The 22,131-nt window shown below is 42.0% G+C and overlaps 1 protein-coding gene across 2 annotated transcripts; it reads right to left on the reverse strand.

The window, feature by feature from the left end:
- Positions 1 to 1,872: 1,872 nt before the first annotated feature.
- fxr2 (fragile X mental retardation, autosomal homolog 2) lies at positions 1,873 to 21,115 on the reverse strand. Of its 2 annotated transcripts, none has more exons than XM_017439738.3 (17): positions 20,392 to 21,115; positions 16,492 to 16,544; positions 13,406 to 13,499; positions 13,108 to 13,179; positions 11,450 to 11,598; positions 11,217 to 11,310; positions 10,306 to 10,422; positions 9,399 to 9,569; positions 8,244 to 8,322; positions 7,975 to 8,132; positions 7,586 to 7,672; positions 5,505 to 5,724; positions 5,184 to 5,360; positions 4,008 to 4,202; positions 3,809 to 3,916; positions 3,650 to 3,732; positions 1,873 to 3,549 (listed from the first exon to the last, which is right to left on the reverse strand). In XM_017439738.3, the coding sequence occupies exons 1-17, from the start codon at positions 20,440 to 20,442 to the stop codon at positions 3,439 to 3,441; spliced, it is 2,019 nt and encodes a 672-aa protein (XP_017295227.1). In that variant the 5' UTR covers positions 20,443 to 21,115; the 3' UTR covers positions 1,873 to 3,438. The 2 variants fall into 2 exon arrangements, with proteins under 2 accessions (XP_017295227.1, XP_017295226.1); XM_017439737.3 differs by having other exon boundaries at positions 5,490 to 5,724.
- Positions 21,116 to 22,131: the final 1,016 nt, after the last annotated feature.

Genomic DNA, 22,131 nt, shown 5'->3' on the forward strand with positions numbered 1-22,131 from the left:
ACTAATTTGTCCACAGGGTCATGCTAAACTAAGGTATGTCCTGTAATCAGCATAACAGCTGTCTTCAGTCCTGTAATCAGTCTTTTCAGGGATACCATTATCAGTTTCATTAGTTTGTATTTTAATTGATCCAAAATTCAGAAGCAATTACTGAATTTCATTAGTTGATTTTTAGTTCTAAAATATAAAAAAGTTATTTCAGTGACCTTTGTGAGTTTTTCTTTCTTTAACAAAACGGTAAAAATTAGTCTGCGTCTATAGTCATCATACAGTATATTATTCTGATTGTAATTTCATAGCTTAGTCATTACCTTTAGTTATTTTTTGTTACTAGCTTTTTAAATATGTTTTATAGCTGTTTTAATTCTTAATCTTATTGCACTGACAATATTGACTCTTTATTCTATTGCCTTTGCTCATTTATGACCATAATTTCTAAAAAATCCAGTCAATATTATTAATGTTTAACCTGATTTTAAAATAAAATCGAAAAAGTAGGAGGCAAACATCTCTGGTCCAAAATAATCATTCATCCAAAAGTACAGCTGTAACTAAACATGAAGCAAGTATTTTGAATAGAAAACACCACTAAAGGCAAAAAAGGTTGACTTTTAACAACTTTTTGTCATCCTGTGAAAAAAATCTGTAGTTTGAAAATGTTTTGCTTCTGATTAAATTTGTGCAAATTTTATGGGATCAGATTTGTGGCAATAAATAAACCACAATAAAGCAAACAACAAACAGTAAAACAATTTCACTTGCAAACAACAGATCTATATAGTTAACACAATCTTGTGTTTTGTCTCTGATTTTACTCTTCACTCTAAAGGAACATTTGTCGTTTCTGCTGATGAGGCTTTTATTCTGACAGTCTTGTTTGCACTTCTGGGTTTGACCTTTTTAACACACTTGAGGAAATTTGAGCGATTTAACAAGATCGATCACCTCCAATCACACTCCACACTTATTAAAGCCAGACGCTGACATTAGGAGGCAAGAATACATCTGAGATAAACTCATTTTTATGATCTCATTCCATAAAATTAGCAAATTTGGGTGTTTGCTCCAAAAAAAAGAAAGAAAAAAAGTTACAAAGAAATGTTTACGAAACAATGAAAAGTCCTTTATTGCCATCAGAACATGAGTGAGAAAACCAGACACAATCTGACAGTGAGGAGACGACTGCACAACCAGCGCGCTCACACACACACACACAAAGCAGTCTTTCAACTGAGTGAGGAATACAGACACATAAGGGAATACAGTACTCAACACAATGAGGTATAACAGCAAACACTCACACACATGCAACTAAACCAAAGTACAAATACTCAAGGTCTCGATCATCCTCTGCAGACACACAGGTTAGCAGAAATGTACAACAGCAGCATCGGCAACGAGGGAGGGGGGGAGGGGGGGGGAGTCATCTCAAATCAACCTCACTCCTATTTGTCTGTCTCTCAAAAACTTTGGTCATGTGGATGCTTGCCCGTCATGCACAACGTCGCCCTCGGAGTTCAACGCTTTGCCAGACTCCAAAGGGCTCTTTTGAGTCGCGTCTACTGAGAGAAAGACGATCGAGAAAGGATGGGGAGGGGGGAAAAAAACTAAAAAGTGGATTCAAAAAGTTCTCTTCCCAAGGCAGAGTTTCTACATTAGTTGGACATTCAGTGTGTGGATTAGCAGCAGTTCTAGTGAATGAAACGATGGCTTTGTAAATCAGATTAATAACACCCTTTCCTCATGCACTGGACAGGCACCACCTACCACTCACTAACTAAATGCCATGCAGGTTAGGGTAAAAAAAAACAAAAAAACAAAGGAAAACAAAAAGAGAGACAAAGAAATCAGAGCTCATTTCCACAGAAGAGGTTGATTTCACTTTAATGTTTTATTTCATACTTTCTAAAGATGTGGAAATAGCAACAAAAAGGAAATTGAGAGCGGTAACCAAGACAACAGTAACAACATGAGCAGAGAGCCACTGAGGTTTCCAGTCCGTCTCTCACCCCATCGTGTTGACCCAAACGGCCAGGTACAGGACAGACACCTCGCTCGGTTCAAGTTTTTCGCTCCGGTTCTTTGCGCCACGCGGTGAAATCGCGCTGATTCGCTCTGTGTGTGCGTGCGTGTGTGTGTGTGTACCTGTAAATTGTGGGGCCTGTGTGTCATGTAGCTCTCATTTCATTTGAAGCTGTCCCAATCCCACAGCCTGCAGTCTCCTGGCCCTCCCTCCCGCCCGCCCTCTCTCCCCCACACTGGCAGCACCCGTCGCAGAAAAGGCCGTGGCCCTCTTGTGCGTTCGGAGCTGCGTCGCCGCAGTGGTTTCGGAAGAAGCTAGCATGGCCGCCGCCTCTGACACAGAGGAAGAGGCGCAGCGTAGCCCTCTTTAAGTCGAATTCTGTTAGTTCAAGTCTGCTGCTGTCTGGTCTCGGCCCGTTCTGCTGCAGCCCTGGACCCTTCGAAAGACCAAAAAAAAGAAACAAAAAAAGCAGAAAGAGGAGGAGACACGCAACATGAACCCCTTCAGGACAAAGTGTCTAGGGCTTTGTTTGTTACCCTCATGGTTTAGCTCTAAGGTCATCCCTAACTGGGCGCTCACTGTCCCCCAACGCTGTCCACTCTACACGGAATCAGAACAAGCAGCTTGGATTTTTAGTTTTGGCACCAGACTTCGCTTTCCTCGTGTCGGCCAGCCACTTTTTTACTTCTCCTTCTCACTCCCTCACAAGTCTGTTCCCTCCTTCCGAACAAATTTTTTATTTTTTTTTCTTAAATGGAAGAATACCTCCTCCCTCTTTTCTTCCTCTCAGGAAACAAAAACAAACTTAATGGAAAAAACTCAAGTGTTTATTAGATTTTTTTTTTTTTTTTTCAAATTCAAGGCACAATGTCTATCAATATTCCCATCTGTCCATCTTCAGTGTGTGAACATTGCGTCACATCAGCCTTTGGACCGTCTGCTCAAACGCCTACAGCTCACATCTCTCTTGAATACCGAGACGCGTCTGTTTTGGTTCAGAGAGCAACCGCCAAGTCCAAACCAGTGATAAACAATGAACTAAATTAACATCAACATAAAGGAGGACACAAATAAAGACAACGGTTTAAAAAAAAAAAAAGTCTTGTCCTGTTTCTTGTGTTTCAGTATTTTTAGAAATCAAGTCATATCCACCAGCTCTTTTTTGGCAAGCTAGTTGTGTTTTTAAATAAGCACTAAGTACTGATAGATAGGATAGCATACACCGTTAACGTGTGGTTTTAAGTAGATGCGTTTGTCGTTTTTTTGTACTTTTTCACTCTCGTTGGATGAACTCAGGTATTTTGTCAGGTACGTTTCAATCTTCTGTTTAAGGTTTAAGTTAATGCAAGCAGGGACAGAGTTTGCCATGGAGTCTTGCTCGAGACTTGGGTTCGCGAGGGGAGGGCGTCGTCTCTTTACGAGACCCCGTTGACCAGAGTCAGGGTCTCGCTGGCTGAGGTCGTGCCTTTGCTGGGGGAACGCTTTGAGGGCGTTTGTTCGTCATTCTTTGCACTGGTGCCATTTTCCTGTGGGTGGAAAAAAACGGTTAAAAAAAAAAAAGGTGTGAGAATCACAATCTAATCTGAAACCTCCAACGGAGCTCTAAGAATGCGTTTCTGGCCTCACCTTGGGTTCGGTGTGGTTCTCCTTCTGGGGCAGATTCTGCCTGCTCTGCGACTCGGCACGAGATATGTAGTCAGCAACCGTCACTGGAAACATTGAGCTCTGTTAGTCAGAACAATCCCTCTGGGTTGGAGTCATTCCTCCCCAAACATCGGGACTCACCACTCTCCCCTGGCTGCCTGTCACGGCTGGTTGAGCCTCCCTCTGTCCGGCTGCCACGGTTACGGCGGCGGCGGCTTCGGTTGCGGCGCTGAGGTCGGGCTTCATCATCTAACAGTCAAATAAATAAAAAAAGATACGGATTACCTCCTTGATCCTCTCCCCTCAAGTTGGACTTCTGACTGCTGCTGCACTCCCTCACCTATCCCGTTCTCACTGGGGCCGGCCTGGCTGTCTGACTCGACAGCAGCATCCATCACGCTGGGCTCCTGGTCATTGCGGCGGCGCCGGGATCGTCTGCGGCGGTCTCCTCCCATGCCCTCACTGATGTCTGCGTCGGCCAGCTCTCCCTCTCCCTCCAGCAGAGAGTATGGGTTGCTGTCTGGGTCCCTCAGTACTTGACATGTCAAAGAAACAAAAGATTTTTCATTCACGTGTTGTCCCATTCTTATCATATGGAGGATTCTATCTGTATAGCAGTCCCGGCTCTTTGTCACATTTTTTGTTTTTGTTGACTCTTCTATGAAGCCCTGCTGCTGGAATGGATGCAGTCTGAGGTTTAGTATCATCGTGCTGAAATATGCAAGACCTTCACTGAAATGGAAGGCTGGATGATGTTCTAAAACCTGTAGATACTTTTCTGTATTGATGGCATCTTTCCAGATGTGTAAGCTGTCCATACTAAAGGCACTAATGCACCCCCATACCATCAGAGAGGCAGGCTTTTAAACTGTGTGCTGGTAATAGGCTGGATGGAACAGAGAACATGGTGCCTGTGGTTTCCAAAAAGAAATTCAAATTTTGATTCTTCTGACCCCAGAACAGTGCAGAGTTTCTGGATGGTGTTCACATTTGGCTTCTTCTCTGCCTGATAGAGCTTTAAGCAGTACTCGTGTTTATATTCCATTGTGATTAAAATATGGGTTTACAAGTTTTGCAAATCATCATATTTTGTTTTTATTTACATTTTACACAACATCCCAACTTTTCTGAAAGACTGACTGATGTTTAGCAACACAATGTTTTTAAGTTGTGACTCTGATCTGTTCAAAGTGCTTAAAATTTACACTTGTTTTTAGGATCTGTTTTAATCACTTCCACACTCAACTCTCCACTACCCACGATATGCTTATTGCTGTATTAGTGACATAAAAGTGCTATATATAGTGTGTCACATCTAGTGTGTGTGAATGGGTAAATGAAACTCTGTAGAGCTCTTTGCAGAACCTGAAGAGGTTAAAAAAGGTGCTTTATAAACATGAAGTCTTAATATGGACGCTGTCTGAGCTCTGAACCACACCACACCTGGTGTTCAGTACTACACTGCAACAGGTGTTTCTAAAAGCAGCCAAACAGGAAGTAAGAAAACATGACCTGCCTGAGCTGATGGAGTTAGAAGGCTTGGATGCGGGCCCCCCGCGACCTCTTCCTGAGTTGGCCCCTCGGCCCCTGCCACCACGTCGGGAGCCTCTCTCATCACCACCGATGCCGCGGGGCCTCTCTCGCTCACCGACGTCCTCGGACTCAGACGCATTGGACAGTTCGGAGTTTGTGCCTGCAACAAGAGAAGTCAAAGCAAAAATGAAAACTTGAGATGTTATAAAATGATACACCTATACAGTAATTTAGAATTTTCTGTTAAAAGACGCACACAAACAGATAGAGTAAGAAAAAGATGTTTGACCTCCGTCCTTCTCACCGTATCCAGAGTATTGGCTGTTGGAGGCTCGCCTCCCTCTGCCGCGGCCTCCGTAGGTACGAGATGTGTGGAGTGAGTTGCTGCTCTCGTCTGTCAGGTAGCCTTTCTCCCGGTCGGCACCAGAGGGCCCAGTTCTGCTGGGAGGAGCTCGATACCCGACCCCAATCTGACGGAGCTGCTCGTCAATCTGGAGCCGCTCGAGGCGCAGCTGCTCCACCTCCTGCAGATTGGGAAGCAGGTACAGTCTGAACGTCAGTGTCTCTGATTCAGCACAACTCGCTTATATCTGTTCACAAAATCTGCTTTAAACCAAAATATAAAGGACATAAAAAGACAAGTAAAATGTCTAGTTAAACATAAAACACTATGAAATAATTGGGGTGGCACCTCTACATCACCAAATAAAACCAAACATCATCTAGCATTAATCTTTTGTAATCATGGGCAAAACAGTGTAATATGTCCTCAGTCACAGATGTTTAAACAAACGAGAAAACATTATTTAAACCTAAATAATATTTTAAATACTGATGGTTTTAGTGTATTTATATTTTAGGTAAAAACTGATAAAGAGGCCTAGCACACCTTGAAGGAATGCATTTTGCCTTTTCAGCCTTTCATGACAGAGTTTCAGAGTAAGATCATCATCATCAGATGTAGAGAGATGATGGTCTTTGTGGCTGGTTTGGTCAAAGCTCAAAAATAATATGCACAACTTCATGTGACATTGTGAGACATCATGCTCAGAGAATAACTCTCAGCTACTACCACATCAAAATTTACATCAATATCTGTAAAACTGACTGAGTTAGACCCATTTTGTTGGCTAATGTTGATTAGTTGTAGTGACCATCTTGAATCAGGCTGACTCCAAATGTTGAATAGTTGCAAACATGCATGAAATGTGACTTTTTGAAAGTTTAATTAAAATCCAGCCTGTAGCTCATAAGAGCTTTTGCTAAGGCTACATTTAAATGAACACATGACCACACTGTGAAACACAGGCAAAAACCTTATTGTCTGCTTTCATCTTTTGGCACCAGGCAACAAAAGTTCTTCTGTTTTGTGCTCTGAGGAAGCAGGAGAATTAAAACCTCAAACAGCTGAGTCGGATCTTGTTTTCTGTTAGTTTTACCGCTCCACCACTAGATGGCAGTGGTGCATACAGTTTAATGTAAGCTACTTTTAACCAGATCCCCTGTGACTGACTCTGTAGGTTACTGAGCTGCTCAAGCAGCTGCATCTGTCAACAACTAATATTTCATTCTTGGTGAGTTTTAAAACTCAAATGTTTAAGTTATAGCAAATTTAAAATAAGCACTATTTATATAACCATGTTAAAATTGGATAAATACAAGCAGAGTGTGTGTTTGTGCGTTTAAGTGTAGCTCAGGTCTGAGCCAAACTCTTGTAAGAGTTTGGACTTTCAGGAATACCCAACTTGATAATTTATCAGACTTTAGTTAAACCATCAAAAAAATACATTTGGAGTGGGAAAAATGATCAATTTATTACATTTGTCATATCAAAAAAATCTACTGTCTTTAAGGAGGATCATAGTTTTCCATGAACCACCTGTGTGGATAAGTAAAGGTGGCAGCAGTGGCCCGTTTGAGGCTCCTTGTAGGAGGAGGAGGAGGAGGAGGAGGAGGAGGTCTCACTTCACAGTGTGACAGCTGACTCCACCAATAACAGCTGAACTTCAAGGGAGGCGAGAAAGAAGCAAGGCAGGGCTTCTGGGGAGTGGGGTGTTTGTGTTATTTTTGGAAGCTGAGGGTCCAGATAGTTTGTAATCTATACTCCGGTGTACCCTTTACCCCATCCCACAGAGAGGGGCTATTTATAAAAGCACATGAGGTAAGGGCAAAATGAGGCGCCCTCAGCAGCTTCCTTCACGTGGCAGGAGACAGGTGACTAATAAAGACACACTTATCTAAAAAGAGCTTCCAAGAAATGCTTTTTACATCCAAGTAAGGTTCACAGACTAAAGGAAGTAAATATGGCTGACTCAGAAATGTTCTTCGTATAAAGACAGAACAGACAGATTAGGCCCATGCTGCCATCTGCTGGTGAAAACTGACCTGAAGGTAGGACACATGGTACTCCAGCAGAGCCTGAGCGTTGCTGATGTTCTCCTTTGTTCCAACAAACACGAAGGGAACCATACCCTGGTCGAACACAAAGAAGAAGTCACGACTTGTACATCATTCACAGACAGTTTCTAAAAACATAACAGTCACTGTTTTACCAGAAACAGACAGCTAAGTGCTCACACAACTGATATAAACATGACTCATAGGTGATTGGTTTGTTAATAGCAATGAAGCTAAAGAGACGAAACACAAAGCAGTAGAATGAAACGGGGTTAAAGCAGACACCACATGCAACGTTTCCGCTTCGCTGCAGCCGAGTTAGCTTTGCTTTCAGAGGAGCAGAAGGGACAGGGAGAAGAGCCGAACGGTTCATTCACCTCTTTGCTGCTGACAGTCTCGTCCCTGCCAGCACCCTGCCTGCCTACCTCCTCCCGGGGAAGCTTTTTGTCGTTGTCGCCCTCAATCCTGACACGAACCACACCTGATTTGTCGACTATTTCCTGGATGACTTTGCCGTTTTTGCCGATGACTTTGCCTGTGAGGGGAAAAAAAAAAATCCTAATGAGCACTGTAGTAAGAGATATGCACTAATGATAAAGTAAAACAGTGATGAACCTGAGCAGAACAGGTTCTGGTGTTTACTCACCTACAAGGTTCCTGGGTACCTGAAAGTAGTCTTCTTTGAACTCGAGGTACTCTCTGGCCTGCTTCACTGCCTCTGGGGTCTGGAACAGAGCAGAGAGCAGAATAATGTTGAACCAGAACAGTTCTGAAGATGCAGCTGCTGCCTATAATTCCAACGTAACTTTGTAACTAGATTTTTTTTTCAACATATAGCATTTTCTGTTAAAATACAAAGTGAGCACTGAGAGCTGATTGACTCTGCTTAAATTTGTTGTAAAAGCTGAAACAGAGTTGGTAAAGTTAAAATGATCAGAAAAGCTAAAACTAGCTAAACTAAAGCAAAAAAAAAAAAAAAAAAAAAAAAAATCAGCAAAACAGTAGCTAAAAGCTAAAAATGAAGCAAGTTTTCTGAAGTTGGTTTTAAACAGCACTGTATTTTCCAAAGACCCAAAGAGTTTTCCATTCATTTCAATGAGAAACGATGTAAATAAAGTTAAATATTATTTAAAAAGTATAACAGTTACAGAAAGCAAAAGTCATTGCTGTAATGTCCTGAATGAGCTGAACATATTGATAAATAAGTAGTTAAATTAGTTGAATGTATGCTGAGGTTTTACAGCCAAAACAACAAACTGAAGAAACCATAAACAAGAGAAGGGAGAACGCTGACTCAGCATTCACACAATAAATCCAAACTATGAATACAATGCCCATGTTCTGATGTATAATTTGTGTTTGTACCAAAAAGAGTTGTGGGAGTAATAAGAAAATTTGTCTGTTAAGGTTTTGATATTTTAAACAATTTAAAGTTAGAGTGTGGGACAACATCAGCTTTAAACATTGTACAATCCATGGAAAAATGTGGAAAAACAAAATTCATAAAGCTGACACTGAAACTGTGTAAAACGTAAAATATTTCAAAATGCCAGCTCATTCACGTCATGTCCAACTTTTTGTAACAGTGAAGTCTGTCGGAGCTACAGAGCTCCAAAGAGGGCTGGTTTTCTCAAGCATTTCACCAAGTTTTGCAAATTTTGTCAACGTTGTGTGACATACTGCTACTAAAAGTCGCAGCACACTATTTGGTGTAAAATTTGCACGTATACTTCAAAGCTGGAGGACAAGACCCAGGACAAACCTTTTACCAGAAGAGCTATGGCTGATTGAAGAGGCTCACCTCGCCGTAGATCCTGAACGTGCAGCTCTCCTCCTCCAGCTCGATGGCTGTAACACCAGGAACCTTCCTCGCCTGCTGGATGTTGGCACCATGGGAGCCGATGGCGAGGCCCATCAGGTCCTCTCGGACTCTCACCTCCTCCTGGTACGCTGACGCTAACTGCTTACTGGTCTGGATAAGGACACACACACACACACACACACTGATGTACAGCTGAACATGTGTATTCTTACTGATAAACTCTGTGGATTTATATTTAACTTGGTGAGTGTACAGTTCAGGGTTCCTACACTTTTTCATACTTTTCTAGACTCAAATATTAAAATTCTTCTATTGATTTTTGATTTATTGGTTTTATTGTTAAGGCATTTGTAAATTTACTATAATTTATTTTGTTTTTACAGTGATGTTTTATTATTTGCATACTTATGTAAATATATGGGATGTGGGCAGAGTTTTAACCTCAGTAAAAAATACTTTTTCAGTGCCTTCATAGTGGATCTTTTGAAAATAATAAAGCTGTTACAGTTTTATTTTAACTTTTGAGAAAATATTACATGGAAAAGTACTAGATTTTAAAATCATTTTTATTTATTTCAGCTGTCATACATAAGCCTGTAATGTTTTTGAGGCTAAATATATAAAATATATAACCTTTTTATTGATAACATTACACATGGTAAAGAAAGGAAAACCAACAACGAAGTATAATCTGTGTTTCTCCCATTTTAACCTCTTTAAGTTGGCAATCTTAGTGGAAAATGAACCAAAAGTGGATGTTGTGGTGACTCGGTTCATCTTTTATATAAAGTGTGAAACATGAATATGAATATGAATATGAAACATGTTAGCTTGAGCGACTTTAAGAATCTAGGAGCTCTGACAGCTACATCACATGAGTTTTTACCTCCAGATGTTTGGTGGCTTCCTCGTTGCGTGACATTAAGATGAGTTTGGTACGGATGCTGCGGAAATGCATGTCACTCAGAAGAGTCGCACGCTTCACTGTTGTATCGTTTGTAGACTATTAGAAACAGAAGCAAAACACAGAGGGCTTAAAAGTAGAGTTAAAAATGACTTCACAGCAGAGTTATATTTATACTTTGATTCTTTGCTCATGTGACGGTGAGCAGGTTTTATTGAGCGCAGACAAAAACAGGAACTTAGAGATTCCTTTTGTCCTAAAATCAATATCCAAGCCACACAAGCCAAAAAAGAGGAACCGTGTTTTCTGTGAAGACAGAGTGAACGCTGAGAGACTGCTGAAATCTGCTGAAGCTGAAAGCCGAGCTGGTAAAGATAAAAGTATCAAAAAGCAAAGGAAAGTAAACAAGGCTAGCTAAAAATTGCAGAATGGTAGCTAAATCTAAGCGCAAAAAAAGGGCTAGTGAAAAGCTAAATGTAGCAGAACGGTAGCTAAAAACTAAAAGCAGTATAAGCCAAAAATAGAGCAAGTATGCTAAAGTAGGTTTCAAAGAAAATAATGTTTTTGAATGAATTGAAGAGCTCTCCATGTATTTATATGAAGAAACAATTGTAAATAAAGTAAAAAAATTACAAAACCCACATGTCAAAGCACCCATGTCTTGAATGAGCTGAACATTTAATATCTGAATGGCTAAAAAAGCACAAAATGCACAGAAGCAGGTTGCAAAAAACATATGAAAAAATAAAAAGCATTCACACAATAATGTTGAGATTCAATTAAATCAGACTAAATAAAACGGTGCAAATTATCCAGAACATTCAGCTTTCTATTTAATGTCATGTTTTTTATGGTTTTCTCTGAGTTTGTATGTGAGATCTCAGAATACTAACCAGCACGATGAGTTCATGTGTCTGGGCGCTGTAGAAGATGCAGTTGGCTCCAATAGCTTTCCTAAAGTCTTTGTGAATGTTGTCATTTGCACATCTGGGGATAAGAAAAACAAATACAACAAGTTTATCATTTGTTGAAGCAAAAACAAACCCCTGGTTCTGATTCAGAGTAAAGTGTTTTGTGGGTTTGCACATTTGCTCCACCGTGTGCAGCGGGACACAGACAGACTCACATGTCTCTCAGGTCTTCTGGGATTGGGATCGTGACTTTGTGGAAAGTGGTTCGAGTGGCGGGGCTGTTGGGGTTGAGAGGCCTGATACGCTCTGACGTGACGATCTCGTTGTATGTGGCGTCGCATGCTGCATATTCAATTACATAGAACTGAAAAGAACAAGAAACGCATATATTTAAGAACATGAGCTGAAATATTAGATTAAATTTTTTTTTAAAAAGGTCATTCGTTTACTGGTTTCAGAGAAAATGAGGATGAAGCCAAAGAATGTGTGCTCTGCTACAATGATTAAAAAAAAAAAAAACCCGAATAAGGTGAGAACACAGCCCCCTCCGTGCTGAAAGGAGGGAATTAAAGCCATCAGTCAATGCTGGACATTCCTGTAGGCTCTTATCAGACAGCTTGAAATACCAGCTCCACATCACAGTCACATCCCTCTGACCCACACAGCCCGATACAGGATCTCACTGTGGCCCAGCTCAGAGAGGGTGACTGACAGAAGCGCCTGAGCCAATCAGAAAACATGATCAGGCCCGACTCAGGAGCTACGGCCCGTCCACGTTACTACAGATATTTACCATCCACAAGGTGAAAGGCAGGAGATAATGTTTTTAACCTGTTCCCATGTGTCCAATTGTCTGTTAGCAAAACATTTCACAGACCCCTGGACAAGTTTTAATGAAACTTTCAGACAGCAATCATTGGTTGCACATCTACAACTGATTACCCTTCGGAGTCAAATCAATTCAAGATGGGCGACACAGCTAAGTGACCTTAGCGAACACAAAAATGAATAGAGCTAAGTCAGTTTTACAGACACTGAGTGAAAATTTGTTTTGCGGAAATAGCTGAGGGTCATCCCCAACACATCCTTCATTCTGACATGAAATCATGTTTAACATTTCTTACAAGGTTTGACCTGAACTGCTTTAACTCTGTTCCTTCTCACCGTTAGAGGATCTCAGTCTAAAACTCTGACATGAAAGGTGCCAGGTGATAAGCATTCCTTCAAGGAATGATAGGCCTGTAATAAGTTATTAAATGTTTAGCAGACAGCCCAAGAAAAGGCTATTTCTCACTGTTTGCCCAGGAAAATCCTGGTTGTTGATTTTTTAATTTTTTGATGGTCCCTCCTCTACACGGAGAGCACCACAGTTCAATCAAGAGCGAGGTGAAATAAAAAGTGATTTTGTGCGTCCCTATATTTGTCAAACACGAAGATTTAGACCAGTGAGAGTGAGACCAGCTGGATCATATCATTGAAGTAAGCAAATAATTTTCAGCTCCATAACTCAAGGAAATTTGGCCCTCAGGAAGCAAAATCAAAGAACTACAATTTCTACTGCATCAGGGTTCTGTTCAATATCAAGCAAACAAGACCTGAGAAGATTTTTAAATTTACTTTTTCAATAAAAAAAAAATTCTAGTTGTTTTTGTATTTTAGAACCGAGTTGTTATAGTTTGGAGTTACTGTAAATGTTTAAGATAGAAGTAAACAGTTTTAAAACTGTAAAGCACAAAAACTTTGTTTCCCCGATTTGTTTTTCTGCTGATTCATTCACTTTATTAAGCATTAACGAAAACAACCTAATTTTGTTTCTTGTTTTCTCCTTCACACCTTATCTCCCCTAAAAGATTAGCCTTTATCAGCCACTTACCTCTCCCTTCATCATCCTGACCCGTGCCAGCCACCACCCGCATGGCTCCTGTTCGTTGGCCCTGGAGTAAACCTGCCAGGAGAGTCGACGAGTAAAATCAAAGACTAAACCCTTCCAGTCTGCTGTCCACAGTTTGGACAAGCACATCAGAGCTTCTTTTTCATTTATTTCATGGTTTAAAATTGTAACTTTTCACACGATCAATATGTGTAACAGCATGCGGAGGTTGTGGGTTTGTGATTTCAGTTCGGACTCGTCTATGAGCCGAGTCAGAACGATGCAAAGTGACGAGCCTCACCTCCACCTCCTCGCCTTCACCAATATCCTTGTGGTAGTCGGCTGGAGGAGGCAACCGCACGTCGCTGAAGGGCAACTGTCTTTCTGGCTGCCAGCTACAGCAGGAAGAGAGAAAAACAACAGTTATTCCAACAAAGAGTTGTAGCAACAGTTTGAGCAGCCTAAGATTACTCTGCAATAAAAATACACGCTCACTGCAGGGCGGGATGCAGACTGACGGAATGGAAAATGAGCAAAACTGGTCATTAAAGGGGTAGTTCAAGCATTTTGGAATGGGTTTCTGCGTGAAAGTTATAAACAATAAATATCTTCCCTGTTGTAGATAGCTCTTTGAACAAACTCAGTTTTGAGAAATGGAGTACAAATGCTAACAGAACTGACAAGCTAATGGCTAATCTGAAAGCAACCAAGACCAAAGTGGACTGCTGTCAGCCTAAAACAACTTATTGTACTTTCCGGACTATAAGGCGCACTTAAAAGCCTTCAATTTTCTCAAAAAACAACAGTGCGCCTTATAATCCAGAGCACCTTATATATGTAAGAAGTCGTAATGTTTTAGTACGACTTTAGTAAACTACAAAGCCGCACCGCTTGCAGCATTAAGGCTCAGTTATAGTTGCACAGGGCTCCGTGCACGGCGCGCGGTGTAGGCGTTTATACTTGATGCTTACATTGGTGCATCAAGTTTTGTTTGGCTTAATGCGCCTTATAGTCCGGTGCACCTTATATATGACAAAATCTTGAAAACGGACCATTCATTGACAGCATGCCTTATAATCTAGTGCGTTCTATAGTGCAGAAAATATGGTATCTTTAAAGTATCACAGCAGTTCATGATAATGCAGTTTTAGAAACTTTACAGAGTCATCAGTTTCACATTACACTGTTGTTTTCTGTAGAGGCAGCAACAGCAGCAGCAGCAGCTAGCTGCAACATTTCAGATGTGTCCTTGGGACACTTCAAGCAGCAATTTTATATTTCTCTCAAAATAACTATGTGATGTGAAAAAAATTGTTGTGTAAAGGCTTAACACTGGAATTAGCAAAAACTGCAATAAATTGTTCTTAAAACTGGAGTTGTTTTATGACTGTAAAATTTGGTTTAGAGGTGGGTCTCCTTGGACTAGCCATGAGGCGCTTTGATAAAACTATTCAACAAAATGGTGGCAAAGACATCTTTAAGCTGCTTCTGACCGTTTATAAATCCCTAATGGAGCTGGCTACGTCCTGCTGAGATGTGAGCCTTCAGAAATGAAGCCAACTTTGCAGAACCGAAGGAGGCGTGGAGCAAACCTAGGCTGCGTTGACATGGAGAAATGCAAATTCAAGGTGTGACAACGTCTCCCTCATATCATTTTCAAAACATAATAAATTAACCCAATTTAGCTTAGTGGTTAATCAAATTCTTCAACCAAATGCAAAAGTGCTGTGTGTCATTGTCAATCTGTTTATTGTTGTTTAGGCTCTTGATTTCTGCAGCCAGGTGGTCACACAGACCGTACGCCATCACTTCACCACATCGTTGGCTTACCTTCTTGATCATTACGGCTCTGTTACTACCTCACTTGGAGAATAAAGATACATCAGGAGTGGGTTGGCTATAACTCTCCATGCCACCTCTGTCAATTCAGAAATCACACCAGGCAAACAGAAGGTGTCCAAAGTCCAGACTAGAAGTGTTTTGTGAAAGTGTTTCCTATTAGCTTAATAATACAGTCCGAGTAGACCCACTTCCAAAGCAGATTTTAAAAGAACATGCAACATTATCCAGCAGTTCATGCTAACACTGTTTTAAACCTAAACATTGCCATCCGTTTGTTAAGGCACCTGTGGCTCAGTGGTTAGAGCAGTCGTCCTCCAACGAGACAGCTGGAGGTTCAGTTCCACCAGTCTGCCACATGTCAAAGTGTCCCTGAACCCCTCACTGCCTCCGATGTGCCCCATCGGTGTATGAATGTGACCTAAAGCACTGATTAGACTCTACAGAATGATTTATTCAGGTTAGCTCTGTAGAGAGAGATGGGTAAATGAGGACTCAGACTGTGTTGTAAAGCGCTTTGAGTGGCCTGGTTGGCCAGAAAGGTGCTATATAAGTACAGGACATTTACTTTTACCCATTTTGAATTATTTTGTCAGAAATACTAAAACTGCAGCAGGAAGCAACACCGGGATGTCCTGAAAGTCCTAAAGCTGCTGTTGTTGCAAAATACTGTAGATTTCTACGTAAACAATTGTGTAAAACTATAATGTGAAGGTTTATAAAATAGCATTTGCAAAAAGCGCTATGACATTTTGGAGACTGTATTTGATTTAACACTGCAGCAAACCACTTTAGTCCTAGATGAATTCGAACTAGCCGTCAGTCTGTTGGTCGTAAACTATATTTTCCTTTGAAAAAGCCTTTGATAACAGAAAAGGTAAGATTTTTAACTTTTCTGCAGAAACTCAGTTCAAAATCTAAGTTTAATTAGGATAATACAAAGTGAACAATAGGGGGAAATGTTTATGTCCCTTTACACGTAACAGAAACCTGAAACAGCTCAGATTCTGCTGACAGAAAAATCAATTATTTTCAAAAAACAGGAGAACAAATCAAACTCTCCTGTTTGATTTGTCATTACGAAACAAACAATGCATGTTACACCTTCTCCGTTATACACAGGCAGCTTGTCCGACACCTCTGCGTGCTCGGAGAACGTAAAAGGAGAACGAGGGGGCTGGGAACCATCCCAAAAATGAGACAGGCCATCAGAGTGCCACCCCTCCCACTTTGCATGCCTCGGGTCACTATTTTTAGGAGGGACCCCACACTCACACACACCCTTTCCACACTGAGCCATGTAGATGGAGCAGAGGAGGGTGGTAGAGGTGGGTCCTGGGGTAAAGGAAATTAAGCCACATGTATGGCAGGAAAAAAAAAACCTATTTATGACGTGAATGGACAGCTGCCTCCCAAGCACAGGTGCCTCACAGGAAAGTTTAAAATGTCTGGACCCGTCATCAGATTACCTTCTTACTTCACTTCGAGCTCTGGCTCCCCTTTGGAAAGCTATTAATCATGAGAGGTTAACAGAAGATACAAACTTACTTGTTTTCAAATACGATTGTGAGAGAGTCTTCGTGGACGTCTTTGATAAAACCCTGAAATAAAAGCAGAAAAAAAAAATTTTTATTGCCACAGACAGAGCAGGCACACTGAGACGAGAAGTGGGGCTGTTAGTTGTGTGATTTCTACATGTAAACAACCCTGACAGCTGCCTCGTAAACCACGTCACCCCAATGCTGAGACCGTTACTGAGAAAAAGAGCATCTCGGGCCTTACAGGAGCCAAGACGCCACAATGCTGACACGATTCCCTGGCTGTGAATTCTGTGTCGGATGAAGTGACGAGGAACACAGACTCCTTGACAGGCCAAACAGCCTGGAAGACTCCCTCTTCCTCACACTGATACCGTATACTAACAGGATGAGAATACTGAGCCTTCTTCTTTTTGTGTGGAAGACAGTTGTTTCATGCTCAGAAGGCCACATACGACACACACGGGCTGTCATTCTGCTCAGCCATGTGTGCTGAGTGTGTGTCCGTCCACAGGCAGCTAATGTGAGAAGAGACTACTTTAATGTGTTACTTGACCATTCACAAATCTGTCACATCATGTCATGAAGCTTCGCTAACACCCCAACCCCCATGCTGAGCAGCAACTAAAAGAGGGGCGGGGCTTGTCAAGCGGAGTGACGCAACCAAATATGGGACAGAGCTTCAGCTGTGGGGATGCCTGGGGGCTGGGAGCGCTGGGGCAGACTCACCTGCAGGTTAGGTGCTGCTGAGGGGGGATGTGTGTTTATATACTGCTGGATTTGATTAAAAAGAAAAAAACTACACTCAACAATCACTTCTGTCTTCTGACCTGCTCCATGATTAAAAACGTATGTCCCACCTGTTTCTTTCACTGCTAAGCTCAGCAACACAGCTGCATATGGAAGACAAATGTGCCCTAATGGTTTGTGAACGCCCATTTAAGTTCACCCTTATGGACATCTTAGTTTGTAAAGACCAAACAAGGACCGTGTGGAATCAATCTAACAAATGTCTAAGGTAAATAGGCTCAATGGAAATCAGCTTTTTAACTACAAAACACACAACAGAAGCAGAAAGTTCTGCCATCTGATTCTGTCCTCGTGTCTGAACAGCATGTTTCTGCAAGGTAACAGGCCTGCTGTCAGGGATGATGTTGAGACACCGAGTTAGATGGTTAACTTCTAAGTGACTTTTAATGGCGAAGGAATTTGCATCGTAAACTTTTCTCAGAGGTTTTCCATTTCTTTTGTCTTTCCATTTAGCTTCAAAAGGTAGATTTAACCACATCAGAGCTGAGCCTTTTGGGTTTGACCTAAGTGTTTAATGTCACATTTACGGCAACAGAAGCTCCCCCACACACCACTGCTGCTTCATAACTACCAGCTTCACTTGCTGAACAGCAGAAGAACAGGTCAGGCAACATTTAACCCAACTGCTTTTATATCAGTGAATGGAGATAATCTGGAACTTTCCCTGAGAGACAAATAAGAGATTTACCTATTCTACTCTCAAGAATAATGAGCACCAGTCACATGACTGAAATCAAATGGTTCAGCAATAATTGGAAGCAGCTTAATGTGGCATTACCTCTACCTTTCTTTGACATTACAGACTATTGGAGCTGCAATTGATTAGCCAGATATCTAAGCTAGTATCTCACTGGGCTGCAACTTTGAGACTACTTAGCAACTTAAAATTTTGAGAAAATGGGGAAATTTTATGTTGCGCTGAATTTTGAGTGTTTGTAATCAGTGAGCCGTGCACCTGCGTTTTGTGGGGGCCAATTTTCATGTGAACGGCTTGCAAAATGTTATTGTAGGCCAGGCACATTATTGTTGTATAACTCTGTCCCTACTGTACCTGCTTTGTACCCACCATGGCAGCCACTCTCACGTTTATAATTTAATCTGCTGGAGTACACTTTTGAAATTAAGATGGGCAGCTTTGAACTATTTAAAAAAAACTATTAATCACTGCCGTGGTTTTTAGACCTGGACATTTAGGGCTGTAGTCTTGGATGTTTTCGGTCAGAGGAGAGCTCTCATGCAGGCGTCAAAAAACACAACTCTAGGCCTCCACAATTACAGAAACTAAAGGGAGAAGTGTTTGAGATGCGTGCGACGACTCTAAAATTCAAGTGACAAGGCTGCAAGCCTCTGTGACTCGCACAAGGAAATTGAGACGCCCTGTAAATGTTTTGAGATGTTTAGGAGACTCACTAACTAGTCATAAATAGCCACAGCCCAGTGAGATACTAACCTAGTCAGATGTTTGAGCGACCATCGGCCTATATCACCTACAGAAAACTGTCAGCTACATAATATTTTATGTTAAAACCTAATTGAGGTATTTTAAACATCTTCCAACCCTTCCTTGCGTTATTGTATATTGTTATTAACAGGAAATTAATCTTTTGAAGAGGAATTCATACTACTCACTGAGACCATAAATTTCCTACAAACTTGTATAATGAGCTAATAAATCAACTAAATAGTAACAACCAATCAAAGGTTGCTACCTGCTGACTAACAGAGAACACACAGGTTGAAGCGATTTCAGCGCCTTTATTTTAATCCAATATAATCTGCCGCAGGGCCTACCAAGTCAGAGCACAGCCAAGCCCACTTTCTAACATTACAAGATGATGGAAAGATGTGATCAGAAGAGTCAGGAGAAGCTTCATAATGACGCCTTTTTATCATCGAGTCAGCAGCCACGTGGAGACCGAGACACCAGCTCTGCAACTTCCACACTAGCAAACGAGATGCACGCATTTACAGAACCACAAACCAGGTAATCGTCCATTTCATTTCAGTAAAAACATCCATAAACACGATCCTAATGATGATCAGAAGAGAAAACAAAACTGAGCCGCGATGCAGCCGAGGTGATTTCCAAAAGTGAAATCTTTTAACACAATGTCGGTCACAGAGTGGGGGGAGTGTCAAAAATATTTATAAAAACAACCTTTGGAAAGTCACTAACACAGTTACAAGATCAACAGAGTTGAATGGAAACTGCTCATTCAGGCCAGAGTCAAACTGTCAGCCTGTAAAACAGAACAACAGGTGAAGCAGCAGCTATGAGTAAATATAGGATCATCACTAAGTGTGGTTGGCTGAGCAGCTGAAAGGTCCCACACGTAAGAGACAAGAGCACATAAATGTGTCTAATCAAAGGGGTTTACTGAGAAATCTCTGTCACAGACTACACTATCAAGTAAGACTGACACCTAAAACCAGTAACACTCATTGAGTATGTGCGCTACAAACACACCAAAAGTGTAAAAGAAAACATGAAGTCATCAAGATTAAGGCTAAGCGCTGAAGTGAATATGAAAGCACAGGAGATTACAAAGAATAGAAACAGAAACTGTAGATAAGGAGCTCCTTCTAACCAGGGCCATAAAGTGGAGGACTCCTGGCAGATTATTGTAGCTAAGAAAGGTGGGTTCGGCCACCAACTACTCCTGAGGAGTGTGAGCTGTGATGGGGCACCATCAGGAGGAAGCATCACATCACACTTGAATGCAGGAGGCTCACAACAGCTGTCTGATTAGCAGCTCCCTCTTGGTTTAAAACGTTTGCGTTTCATTTTTTAAGCCCTTCCGAGACTCTGTTCTGAAAAGAGTACGGGGCTTGTTTTCTAAAGTGCACATATGCAGACTAACGCTGGCCTTTAACGTACAAACACAGGCCATACATGGTGATGACAAGTGCAGTTAGCTTCCATGCTAGCTCCAGCTAGCTGCCCAGCACGCAGCAGCAGTTATCCCGAATGGAACACCGACCGTTTCCCTCTCAGCTAACGAATGCTAAGCTAGCGCTTTTCTTAAACAAAACGGGGTTTTTATTCATGAAACTCAACTTTCAACCGGGACAACTGGAAACCACGATCACTCTAGGTTACCTTGTAGAAGGCCCCGTTCGAGCCACGAACTTCCACGGCCAGCCCGTCCATGCTGCTGCTGCTCGTCGGCGGTGGTGGATCCCCACGGCAGAGCTTCTCTGTAGCCGTCGTGATTCCCTGCGAGTCCGGTGCCGTTACCACCCCCAGCTTCGCCGGCCCCTCGCCGCTGTCCGGCAGCTTGTGGATGTCCAGTGTTTCGGGTGGAGGAAAAATAGGGGAAAGAGGTGAAGGGGGTTAGGGTGGAGGGGGGAAAGATGGGTGTGATGGTGTCACAACCAACGCAACGCAGAGACGGTTAGCCAGTTAGTTACTAACTGAGGGAACCGTTATGTTTTAGTCTGAATCTGTGGTTTCTGGAGCTCGCGCGACCTGAACAGCACCACCGTGAGCAGCCCGTCGCGAGGAGAAGGACCGGGCTAAATGACGCTGCGGCGGGAAGATGAAAGCTGATGGATAATTATTATCAACACCCAAACCCCCGTCAGTTTTCAGGGAGGCTAGCAGGCTAGGTATCTGATAGCCTCGCTGCGTTTGTTGGCTGTTCGTGTGGCGCAGACGCCGCGTTGAATTATTTCACAGAAGTCGTCACCGGGGGTGGGTTTCTTCAGCCACTGGTGTAATTTTCCGCGGCGTCTTTTTCCCCAAAAAGCGGTCAAAAATGCACTACCGCCCGGCGACTCCTTACACCAACCACCCGACCCCTCAAACACACGCTGATAGAGTGAATCGGATAGGGACTGAATGACCTCGAACACCACACCCCTCCGCACAAAGACTCGCCCATTGGAAATTTTTAAGCTTTACGATTGGCTGCAGGCCTTGACAATCAACTTTCCCATCCTTTGATTGGTTCAGCAAATAAGGGCTGGTCTATGATCGTGACCAGTAAAAAATAGAGAGTCGCATCCAACCCAATCCATTGGTTTGTCTCCGTGTCAATTATAATTTTACTCAAACGTAGTGGCTCCCATGTTAAATGTTGCCCACTCATTGATGAGAGAGGACCATCAGCTAGTGTGTAAACAGCCCCACAGTCATATTACTATTTGGTTATATTCTCTGAGCCAAAGTCAATGTAACATGGCAAAAAGACAAGGAAGGCACACATTTTTATTTCTGACATCTGGGTGAAACACTTTGAGAAACCCACTGGACAATGGCTAATAGCCTCCTGCAACAGTAGAAAAGATGTAGTTACCACACAACCTACATGTTGCTCCAAGGGGATCAGAAACCAACAAGAACCACTGCAAGGAAACAGCTGCAAAGCAGAAATCAGAGGCTTTGGTTTGTAGGGCAAGATACAGTGTGTAATAAATACCATAGTTGTAACTGTGGGACCTACAAAATGTACATGTGAGAAAACAGTAAACACAGGTTATGATCAGGTCATTGTTTTATTTGTTCCTAAAAATGTTGGGACAATACAACTTTAAATACATTGTAAAGCTGCTACTGTTCTTTCTGATAACACTTAAAATACATTATAGCTCTGGTGATGCCAAACACTGAAGAGTTCCATATAAAGGTCTGAACATTCTTTGCTGCACTGAACTGCATACACAACTCCGCTCAGTTTTGGCTTGGGTGTTTTGTCCTTAGGGTGGACCAGCCTCTGTCTGAGAGTCTTGTTGGGTTTGAAATGTACTGGGATGTTGTGTTTGGAGAAAATCCTTCTGAGTTTCTCGGATACTCCAGCAACGTAAGGAATGACAATGTTCTTTCTTCTGTTCTTCTCCT

The sequence above is a fragment of the Kryptolebias marmoratus genome, linkage group LG7 (genome assembly GCF_001649575.2).
Source record: "Kryptolebias marmoratus isolate JLee-2015 linkage group LG7, ASM164957v2, whole genome shotgun sequence".
NCBI lineage: Eukaryota > Metazoa > Chordata > Actinopteri > Cyprinodontiformes > Rivulidae > Kryptolebias > Kryptolebias marmoratus.

Coding starts and splice junctions, on each gene's coding strand:
- fxr2 (XM_017439737.3), bottom strand. CDS start 20,442: ATGGACGGGCTGGCCGTGGAAGTTCGTGGCTCGAACGGGGCCTTCTAC. Junction 11,599..13,107: donor TCAGGATGATGAAGGGAGAG/GTAAGTGGCTGA, acceptor TGTTCTTTTCAG/TTCTATGTAATTGAATATGC. Junction 5,725..7,585: donor ACCATGTGTCCTACCTTCAG/GTCAGTTTTCAC, acceptor CCCAATCTGCAG/GAGGTGGAGCAGCTGCGCCT.